The sequence below is a fragment of the Oncorhynchus nerka genome, linkage group LG1 (genome assembly GCF_034236695.1).
Source record: "Oncorhynchus nerka isolate Pitt River linkage group LG1, Oner_Uvic_2.0, whole genome shotgun sequence".
NCBI classification, from domain to species: Eukaryota; Metazoa; Chordata; class Actinopteri; order Salmoniformes; family Salmonidae; genus Oncorhynchus; species Oncorhynchus nerka.
In genome coordinates this window covers 17479664-17490268 of record NC_088396.1, presented here as the reverse complement: position 1 = coordinate 17490268, position 10605 = coordinate 17479664, and the positions used below count along the sequence as shown (strand labels likewise).

The 10605-nt window shown below is 41.9% G+C and overlaps 2 protein-coding genes across 2 annotated transcripts; both read right to left on the bottom strand.

The window, feature by feature from the left end:
- Positions 1-529: 529 nt before the first annotated feature.
- On the bottom strand, positions 530-4233 carry LOC115140527 (leukocyte cell-derived chemotaxin 1-like). The gene is made up of 7 exons (XM_029679202.1): positions 4174-4233; positions 3850-3993; positions 2850-2990; positions 2624-2737; positions 1971-2124; positions 1202-1398; positions 530-754 (listed from the first exon to the last, which is right to left on the bottom strand). Exons 1-7 carry the CDS (start codon positions 4231-4233, stop codon positions 530-532), a joined length of 1035 nt encoding a protein of 344 aa, XP_029535062.1.
- A 1430-nt stretch (positions 4234-5663) lies between these two features.
- On the bottom strand, positions 5664-10383 carry LOC115130840 (protocadherin-8-like). The gene is made up of 3 exons (XM_029662362.2): positions 7789-10383; positions 7473-7671; positions 5664-7231 (listed from the first exon to the last, which is right to left on the bottom strand). The coding sequence occupies exons 1-3, from the start codon at positions 10195-10197 to the stop codon at positions 6912-6914; spliced, it is 2928 nt and encodes a 975-aa protein (XP_029518222.1). The 5' UTR covers positions 10198-10383; the 3' UTR covers positions 5664-6911.
- Positions 10384-10605: the final 222 nt, after the last annotated feature.

Here is a 10605-nt window from a genome sequence, read left to right as displayed (position 1 = left end):
CTACACCATACCGTCATAGAAACTGTACATTATCTTTATTAAGCATTTATAATGATCACTGTATACATTTCCATACATTCCATCAAAGACAGTGTAGTGCAAAAAAGCATTGGTAGGCTATAATATGTTTACTGAAAAGATATGTTGAAAAGAAAAGACAGATATTAGGTTATGTTTATTCCCTAAATCAAAAGCTACTGCTGTGCTTCATTTGTTTTGGCCTTTTTGTTTTTTCAAGTGTTGCCTGCAGAGAAGGTGTACGTGCTGTATATGCTAAATGTTGCCACGAGGGTCCAGGTGGAAATGTGGCTTGGCTGGCCTTTTCTTACTAAATCATGCGGCTGAGGTCCCTGTTTCATCCTAGCAAGCATCGCTCGCCTGCTGCGATCAGGTATTTACAACCAAATTAAAAGTTACAAAATAAATATCTGCATAGAAATTACAATATTGCTTACAGAACATGACCTTTCAGACGTTTGGTGTATTTGGCATAATCGGTATATTTGGCTTGAGAAAATGGGTGTCCTACTTACACTATACCTAATATGCGGGCCACCCACCAGCGGCAAGGCAGAATCACTCGACAAGCTACCTGACAGCCTCTGTAGTTGTAGGGCCAAGGCCAGTGGCCGCCCAACGGTTCGCAAATCCTCTGACAGTGGGTGTAGCTGCGTCGGCACTCTGAGCAGCAGATCCCCTGGTGGTCTAGCATTGGGTCAAAGGTCATGGTACCCTCCTCTCCCTCCTGATTGCGCTGTGGAGTGGGAGGTAAGTTATTCATGTTTCTGTTCAATGTTTTCAAATTAACTTCATATGCAGCACACCATTTATTTTCGGTTGTCTAACTGTCCCCTTTTCGGCATAGCCTACGGTTCTAACAAGCTGAATCAACGTGCAGTGGCGAAGGAGGTAATGATTTTCACTTCCGTTTGTGAAACGCAGGGCCATAAACACGGGGTGTAAAGTTATCACCTACTGCTAGTGACCTTAGATGGCAGCTGTTCATCTAACACCTACCCACCCATGGCACTTTCCAACTAATCTAGTGAGCATTGAGTGTGGGTTTGCACAGATCCCCTCCCCACTGTAGAACTCCTTGTCAAGGATGTTATGACTTGGAAGCTCACTGTTCAGTGAAGTATCTTACAAAGGAAACCTGGGGTGCCTCCTCTTTAAAGTGTACCGACTTCTCAGTACTCACATGGTAGGGGTTTTCTGGGTTGTAGGCAGAGCCGGTGGCTGCTGAGCCCGTGGCCTCCGCCTCCTCCTCTGTGGCTCTCTTGGAGGTGCTATTCTCTGCACGGCTCACTGTGTTCCTCTCCTCAGCAGCTGCCTCAAACTCCTCCATGTCAAACTGACGCTTGGTTCTCTGGGTGTCTCTCTTTCTCCTCTCTCCATCTGTTCCATGAAGCCACAGGAGGCATAGGTATTGGGTCAATAACCACAAGGCACACCACAAATGTCCTCCGAGCAAAATTCTTACATCTACTCGGTCTCTCTGTCGTGCTGAATAATTGAATTAGTTACAGTGATATCAAGGATTCCTTGCATATTTCAAGATCATTCTTTTTTAATGTAAGACAATAGGGGACTCTTGTTTAAGTCTCCAAATACTGTACATCCTGAGAATGTTCAGGTTGTCTTGCTCACTTTTGAAAGACAAATCAGAATGGTTAAATCATGTAAATTACGTTTACAGATGAATGGCCATTGACTGGTCTATGTTTATTATTGGGTAGAGGACAGTTCTACTGTAAATTGGGAAAACCAGTTCTACATTTCCTGTCTTGTGGTTTACAGTCTATCACTTCTCATTCTATAACAACTTTATCTATTTTGCAATCTATAATCTCGTTCTATAACAATTACATATCTCATTCTAGAACAGCCAATACCTATTCTACACTTAACTTTGTGTTTCTCATTCTATCACCAAGCCATGTGATAAGCAAGAGCCATGACAGAGGAACCTTTAGGATAGGTGGGTTGGAGCCAGAAGATGGGCAGGTCTCCACAGAGGTCCAGGATCTTGGTGCTGAGGAAGCTGCTGTCCTTCAGGGGCTTGTCAGCAGCCACCCACATCAGAGACTCCTCATCAAACTTCACTGGCATAATCTCATCTTCCTGACAGGGTGAAACACACCTCATTTAGGCCATTATTAATAAAGTATGGCCACAGGCTTATCACCATGTATAATGCATTTTACATCCATGTCACTCTATCAAAAAATGTATGTAAACAAATGAATATGTTTATGTAAAGCTGTAATGAATCATTGACATATCCTTGAGTAATATGAATGAAAATCTAGAACAGAAGGGGGTGTCTATATTTTCACATAAAGTTAGTGTAATACGGTTAGTTATAGCATTATGGCTAGTTATGTTTAGTATATAAACTCTTAGAAAAAAAAGGTTTCCAAAATGGTTCTTCTTACGCTGTCCCCATAGGAGAACCCTTTTTGGTTCCAGGGAGAATCCTTTCCGGTTCCACATGGAACCCAAAAGGGTTCGACCTGCAACCAAAAGGGTTCTTTAAAGGGTTCTCCTATGGGGACAGCCGGAGAACCCTTTTATAGGTTCTAGATAGCACCTTTTTTTCTAAGAGTGTAGCTTACTGTACCAGGTCAAACATCAATGACTCCTTGTTGAGCGTCTCCACCTCTGGAAGGTTGGCCTTGATTTGCGATTTAATATAACACTTCTCCCCTCCAGAGAACCGGATTCCTGTAATTCCCTGAAGCAGGAGTCACAGAGATGGGATATTTACACTCACATCTTTGTTACTTTCCTAAGCACATGCCAACTCTCCGTTGAACTACTTCGGAGAGAAAATAAGTACAACTCACAATGTGAAAGTCATGAATCTCCAACGCCTCGTCATTTCCACTCCCAGTTCGGAACCTTTCCAGATTATTATCGGAATCGATTTCCATGGAACCCTCCTCCACCTTTCCATTGATGCTCATACTGTAGTGTACATTGTACACCTAATGAGATTTTAAAATTGAAAGTTACAATGATATTCAAGGTCATGCATAATACATACAGTAAACAATCATAATAATTATTGAAATATTTAACTTGCCAGCTATGAGCTACAAGTGCTCAATAGAATGTTATAAAGCTCTGTGTACTACCCAAACCTACAATTATAATAGCCAGAGATAGGCCAGCAAGCTTTCTAACAATAGCCTTTACTGCAAAATCCTACCATGACACAATGCTTCAAAATACCTCCCCTCCTTGTATTCTCATGTGCAACACTTAAAATACTGTGTGATGTGTCGTCCAATCACACAGCTGATTTGAATATAATGTCTCAGAGGAGGGCAGCAGGGCCTTGACATGGATCTGTCTTGAGATGTTTGCCCTATAGGTGAGCCCATTATATCACAAATAAATATTGAAGTATCTCTAATGAGACAGTCACCACTACCAAGCCTTAGTTACATGCCCAAAATATTCACATGAACGCTATGTGATTCTAATGTGAAATTGGAAAGGTTGATATAGAATTAATTACATTATTTAACAGACATTTAATAAGATTTCGACCAGCAAATCCAAATGCCGTTTTCAATGCCCACCATCCACTGGTAATGTAGTAGATGGTTGTTTTATGATGAATGATTGATTATGTGCAGAGATTTGTTTACCAAGATGACACATTTTTTCATTTAACAAATGTGACATGGTTAAAGGTGGCAGACGATTGAGCCTACATTTCTCGTTCCCAGGGTTACAGGTAGACCATCTCCCACAAGTTGAAGGTAGATTTACCTGTCTCGTCCGCATTAAGTTACATCATATAATGACCCATCAAATGAACGACAAATTAAGGCTTACATTTTTGTCACTGGCTTTCCAGAGGTAGAAAGCTCCAATAGATCCGCAAAGCATCAGCACTGCCCCGGCAATGAGAGCCGCAGCCCCAAATCTCAAGAGACGACCAACAGCAACGGGGGTCTTCGTGGCCGACGTACTGTATGCCTTTAGAAAGGTCAGAATGCTAAGTGAGCAACAATGCACACAGTCAATGTCAAAGCATAGCGCCACGAGGAAGCCATATTTCATTTGCAATTCAAACGTTGCACACTAAATACAATGTAATAGGCTAGGCCTACAGCTCCCGGGAATATGCATTTGAATTATTGAATTTAGGCTACTTACAGGTGGTAGGCATTGTTCAAAGTCCTCTGCAATTGGGACTTTCTCCGAAGTCTCTCCCATGATGGCGCACGTCTGTATGGTGATGGCGCACGTCTGTATGGCCACCGGTGTGGATTCTTTTGGTCGAAATGTCCAGTTTCAGTACTTCAGTGTGAATGACGTGCCACTGACGGAGGGCACGAGGAATTCCGGTGGTCGCCAAAATGGAATTTAGCATGTTTTTTTTGAAGACTGGTTGTAGTCCATTTTTACCATTCTACCATTTATTTACACTCCATAGTTCCACGTTGGAGGTTGGTGAAAATGGAGCATGTCTAAAATAGCTAGGCTATAGGCTACTAAACTAGTTTCATATTTTGTTTGTTAAGGTTGGAATGTACATTTTAATTTGTTTTCTGCACTAATTAATTTCTCAGTGAGAAATGTGGATTTTGTTACTTTTACAGGTGTTCATGGAATAGATTCACAAGAAGTCCAGGAGCATTGGTGAACTTTACCACAGGGGGCACAGGAGGTGATAACTTTGCTTTGTTACAACCAGATAGCTGGTTCAAGCAGCCCTAGCTGGCCTCTCATCATTACATTGTAGGTAAATGATTGGGGTTACCGAAATGCTGTCAGAGATTGGTCTTCATTTGGCCTTCTAATCAGACATGGCTTATTGTGATTCAGAAGAATGTGTCAGTCTCCAAAATCGTAGATTGGAAGTTCATGTGATTAGATGACTGGCCAGTCCCTATGGCCATCCTGCTCCCTCAGAGGTGATAACTAGAGCCATCATCTCCTTGTCTGTGTGCTCCTAATCATGACTAAGTGAGAAAGTGGACCTGAGACCTCGAGGGATTTGGATGTGAACGGCCACAGTTGCTTAGAAACAGGTAGGGGCTGGCTCACGCAATCTCTTATAGGACGATTGGTAAGCCAATAGCCAATCAGAGAGGTGAAGTGATTTTGACTGTCCCATTAGCAATGCATAATGGTTATGCAAATTTGATGTAGTCTTGTACATGATTTACTTGCTTGAAACACTATTTGGCCTATGTCACTGTTTCAAGTATGATCCTGTGCGGAGCGTATGCATTAGCCCTCAAGGGTAACTTTAGGGAAGCACTGAGCTGGCTAATTGAGGTTATTCTGTGTGCTTTATAAATATTTTCTGACGAGGATAGGCTACACAATGCCTCTGAGACTTATAAGGCAAGGTGCAATACCATGCAGCAGGCATGTCATGTTGGTCATTTAGCTTTTCATGTAGCCACCTCTGATGAAATCCTGCCTTATCTATTTTGGATGAAGTTAAGCAACATAATATAGTTATAAATAATGAGTAAATGTTTCTAAAATGTTGCTATCAGGCATGATGTAGCCTTTTGTGCTAGGCTATATGAGCAAAGTTCTCGCTCAGTTAAAAAAAGGATGTATGAAACCACTGTATATTTAAGTTTGTTCTGTATGTGAAAAAAACACATCATTTGATTTGTAATATTTATTTCTGCAACGTAGTGACAAAATCTACTACAAACATGGTCATATTTGATACAGATTGTTTTCCACTTGATCAAGGGCCTGTTTAGCCAAAAGGTCCAATGGTCATGCCCCTTTAAATATTAAAATGTCAAACATGCTCTTCAAAGTTCATAATAAAATTGTAGTTTACATTGAATCATTATGAAAAATATATTCTTAATGTACAAAATCTTGCATATTACACATAATACAATAAACAGTCATACAGCATATAAGGAGACTGAAGACACTAAACACTTACTTTAACACTAACATCGCAACAATTGGCTATACAGTATATAAAGATGCATAATACTCATTAGATGGGTCGTTCCACGAAATGTGTGTCTTTTGCGTCCCTCTGATATTTTAAGTAGAAATTGTGCAGATACATCCATTTTAAAAGCCTGTTATATTAAAATGAAGTGCACTTTAATTTAGTCCACATGGAAAATCAAATAAATCAGATTTGTTTTATATGAAAAAAAAATCTGCATTTTGACATGTCCCTCTAAACATCCTCTGTGACTTCTAGTAAAATGTTAACCCACTTAACCCCAACATTTCTCCAAGTTTTCACCATCATTGTAAAGCCCTAGTTATTTTGTTGCTTATACAAAGTCATTTCTGAAGATTATTATTTATTTCATGTGAATAGGGATTTATTTTAAGATTTTTAAAAAAGGTCAACCCTGTTACGTGAATTTTTTTAAAGTATATTGAACATTTAATAGTCAAATGAAAGTGTAAAAGCAGGTGAGCTGGTTTTACTCTTTTTGGCAATTTTCTCGTGTTTTGTGGTGGAAAACTGAGCGGGTCACGCATAACGCGTCAACCCTGTTACCCATAGATAGACAGGCTAGCCATTTTTTAATAATTACATTTTGTTTGTGAAGCTTGCATTCAATTGCCCCTCCTGTTGCACACAACAAGCATCCATTCCCCATCACAAGGGGATTTATAGCTAATTTAAGATGAAATCGTCAACCATTTTACAGTCAACCCTGTTAATTTATTTGGCACTTACTGTAGTATTTTTTATAATTCAACCTCTTGAGATGGGTAAATGTGGTTTTTTAAAAAAAATTAAGTTAAACATGTGCTCTTTATGACAGAATGTAAGAATAAGGTGAAATCAAAAGTTTTTTTGCACCAAGTTCCACAACTCAAAAGGCACCTAATTTGTGGAACGACCCAGATGAGCTTCAATTATTGTTCATTGTCCAGATCTTTTAGGACTGTCCATACTCTGGGAGGGATATCTCATCAGTCTCTAGTATCCTGGCTGGTGTTGGTGGACATACCAGAATATAATCCAATTCTTGGTGCTGGACTTTTTCATAGACACTTTGCAGACCATTGATTTTGGGTAGGTGAGCCTGTTGGTAGTAGGAGTCTCTTTGCAGAGTGTTTCGCGGCAGAGAGGCTGTCTTGGAGAAGGTTGAGAGGTGTGGTCCATGGGAGAGGCTGGTATTGGCTCTAGTGGCAGAGGGGCTCCAGCATCGGTCTGAGTGGCCTAGGATTTTACACTCACTGGTGCAGGCCCAGAGACCTGTGGAAACAACACACCAGCCAAAACAGTTAGACCTTGATGAACCATGCTGCAAATGTTGGGGGTATTATAGCCTTCATTTTATGATACACCATTCTCATTTAATATCTTGCCATAAAGACCTTGAGAACATCACAGAGAATAATGCCTTTCATTGAATTTTTAATAATGTGTCATCATTGTGACATATCATTGTGTCTGAAATCACATTAACAGTCTGTGATTGATTAGTAGTCCTTACTGTTTATCGGTGGGGAGTCTTTTTTGTGGCCATCTCCACTGATGTCAGAGTCGCTGTCGTTAAAGTCACTGTCTCCTTTCCCACTGTCCTTCCCACTGAACTGAGGATCTCGCGCGGAGATGGTTGTGAATGAATTACCCTTCCATATGGTTATGGGTCTGAGGGTTTCTTTCCTATAGCCAGGCAGTGTCGAATAACCCTGTGAGGAAGCAAACACAACACACACACACACACACACACACATATTAGTTGTGATGGAAAAGCCAACAGCAAAACAATTGACAGCCATTCCATACAGCGAGCCAAAATGACTTACCTCCGAATTACCCTCCATTATTCTGTTGTCAAAGACACACTCTTTTACTTGTCTTCCACCATCAGGGGCTGTTTTTATTGTGTTGCTTGAGGCCAACGGTGCTTTCCCAGGGAAAGGGTGCACATCAAACACATTGCTTTTGTGGTTGGTGATCAATGAATCAATTTGTCTGCTCTCCCCCTTCTCCACGTGTGGCATGTCTTCATTTTCACTGTATCCCGCCTCTCTCTTAACCCGTTTGCGTCGACTGCAGGTAGTAGTGATTAAGATGATGGCTAGCAAGAGGAGGGAGCAGCTCCCTGATAGGACTATGATAATGGCTATGTCCCATTCAAAGACCTCCACACTGTCGTTTTGGACCCTAGCAGGAACACTGGGAGGAGTGCCTTCGATGAGAGTGAGGTGTATAGTGGCTGTGGAGGTCAGAGAAGGTGTCCCATTGTCATTGACAGCCACTAGGACTCTCAGTGTTTCAGACGGATCATAGTTCAGCTCATGAGTCACATGTATCTTCCCAGTAACCTTATTGATAGAGAAACCCAAGTGTCCCCCCTCTGTGATTTTGTAGGACATCTGCGCGTTAATGCCTTCTTCAGCATCCGTGGCCTTTATCTGGGTGACAACATAGCCTGCAGGTGCATCTTTGGGCAGGAAAATCTCAGCTGATCCCTTATTAAGGATGGGCTCTATGATAGACGGAGCGTTGTCATTCTGATCCAATATTTTTAGATTGATGATGGCACTGCTCTGAAGCTGGGGTGACCCCTCATCGCTTGCCTGGATGTGTACCTCCAGATGTTTCATGACTTCATAGTTGAAGCTTCTCAGTGCATATATTGAACCAGAGATTGCATTCAGAGATACAAACGTGTTGACAGGTGATCCCATTATAACACGGTCTAAAAGTCTGTATGTAATTTTGCCATTAGTCCCCAAGTCTGCATCTCTGGCTTCAACCGTGGTTATATATGCCCCTGGTGCATTATTTTCCATCACAGAAACTTCATAGATAGGCTTAGTAAAGTGTGGGGCGTTGTCATTCTCGTCGCTTAGCCTGATGGTGTATTGTGTGATTTTTCTCAATGGAGGTGACCCAAAATCTTCAGCCATCACTGTTAAATTGTACTCACTAATCTTCTCCCTGTCTAGGAATGCTGCGGTGACAATCATGTAGCTGTCCTCATAAGCCTGTTGAAGTTTGAAATGATCGTGCCCATATAAAGTGCAGTGGACCTGGCTATTGACGCCCGAGTCCCTGTCCGAGGTGCTGATCAGCGCCACTAGGCTGTCCTTGTCTGCTGTCTCGCTGATATATGCGATGCCTGTTGAGATGGAGGTCATTGGCGTAATACTGATTTCTGGGGCATTGTCATTAACGTCTTTGATATGAATTATTATTTTACAGACGGCGGGGGTCGGGTTGGATCCTAGATCAGTCGCCTGAACGTCTAATTCATATGTTTTCTTGGTCTCAAAATCCACTGGGTTCTTAAGTCTCACGCGCCCGGATTTACTGTCCACTTCGAAAAGTTCTCTGATTTCTGCAGAAACCTGTTTTCCGAACCCATAGCCCACCTCTCCATTTAAACCCTCATCTGGATCAACTGCATTTAAGTTCAATAAAACGAATCCAACCTGTGCGTTCTCGGGCAAAGTGACCGAGAAATTATTCTGGTCAAAAACAGGACGGTTGTCATTAAAGTCTGTCACTTTTATTGTTATTTTCGTTGAACCCGACCTATAAGGGTTTCCTCCGTCTGTGGCAATAAGCTCCACCGCATAAGATGACTGAGTCTCCCTGTCTAGCTCTTTCATTAGCACCAACTCCGCATATTTAACCCCATCTGCTCTCAAAAGCACATCAATTGAAAAATGACTGTTGACAGAAATCTGATAGCTTTGGATGTAGTTTGAACCGACATCTGCGTCCTCGGCTGGGTCCAAATGAATACGGAACCCCACGTCGGCATTTTCAGAGATCTCAACTGTAGATTCCTTGTTTGGAAACTCCGGAGAGTTATCATTGATGTCTTTTACCTCCACCTCGACATGGATCAATTTGTACCTCTCTTTTGAAAAACTGACAACATCAAAAGTGATGAGACACTGTAAAGTGTGCCTACAGATTCTCTCTCTGTCAATCCTCTCCCCGACAGAAAGCTCCCCGTCGCTTTCTCTCACCCGGATAAAAGAATCGTTGAATTGTTTCATCATCCTGAAATTAGTATTGGAGCCAAAAGAGGGACTCAAGGACATGTCCTTGGCCAGGTTACCGATCACTGTTCCTGGACTTCCCTCCTCATTGGTCTGGTATTTCAGAGTATTTCCCTCAGACTCGGCTAGTGAAAAAAATAACATTTGTAATCCAAAAATCCACCCATGCCAACCTGTTAAAATGCCACACATCATGTTCAAGGCCGCGGTGGGTTTGTTAGTTAACAGAGCCAAGCCGTTTCACTTTCACTCAACCGGTTTGACCACTTCACCTGGTGAAAATGCCTGCCGTCTACAGCAACAACAGCACCTTCTCTGAACTGTGCTGAAAGTCCGTTGTTCATTGCGCGCTGCAGCCAGTCAAGCAGGCGCGCTTGTTGCCTGCCGCCTTCCACACAGCTCCAAATCCTGCAGTGGCGAGGAGGTTTATACAGCTACGCATGCTAATGAGACGAAGTGTGACCAATCCTCCGCTTTAGAATTAAAAATAGCCCTCATGAAAGACCTCTAAGCCTGTTTTCAATGTACATAGAGCTAAAGCAGCAAAATAAAAAGGAAATGCTCTGCTTGGAGTCAAGCCTCATGCATTGGTTTGTATCATCT

Bases quoted from the DNA above. Each gene is read 5' to 3' on its own strand.
- LOC115130840 (XM_029662362.2), bottom strand. From the start codon at position 10,197: ATGATGTGTGGCATTTTAACAGGTTGGCATGGGTGGATTTTTGGATTA. The intron at 7,672-7,788 runs GTAAGTCATTTT...GCTTCCTCACAG, and splicing joins TAATGGAGGGTAATTCGGAG to GGTTATTCGACACTGCCTGG. The intron at 7,232-7,472 runs GTAAGGACTACT...TTGTTTCCACAG, and splicing joins AGACTCCCCACCGATAAACA to GTCTCTGGGCCTGCACCAGT.
- LOC115140527 (XM_029679202.1), bottom strand. From the start codon at position 4,233: ATGGGAGAGACTTCGGAGAAAGTCCCAATTGCAGAGGACTTTGAACAA. The intron at 3,994-4,173 runs GTAAGTAGCCTA...ACCTTTCTAAAG, and splicing joins TTGAACAATGCCTACCACCT to GCATACAGTACGTCGGCCAC. The intron at 2,738-2,849 runs GTGAGTTGTACT...CTCCTGCTTCAG, and splicing joins AGATTCATGACTTTCACATT to GGAATTACAGGAATCCGGTT.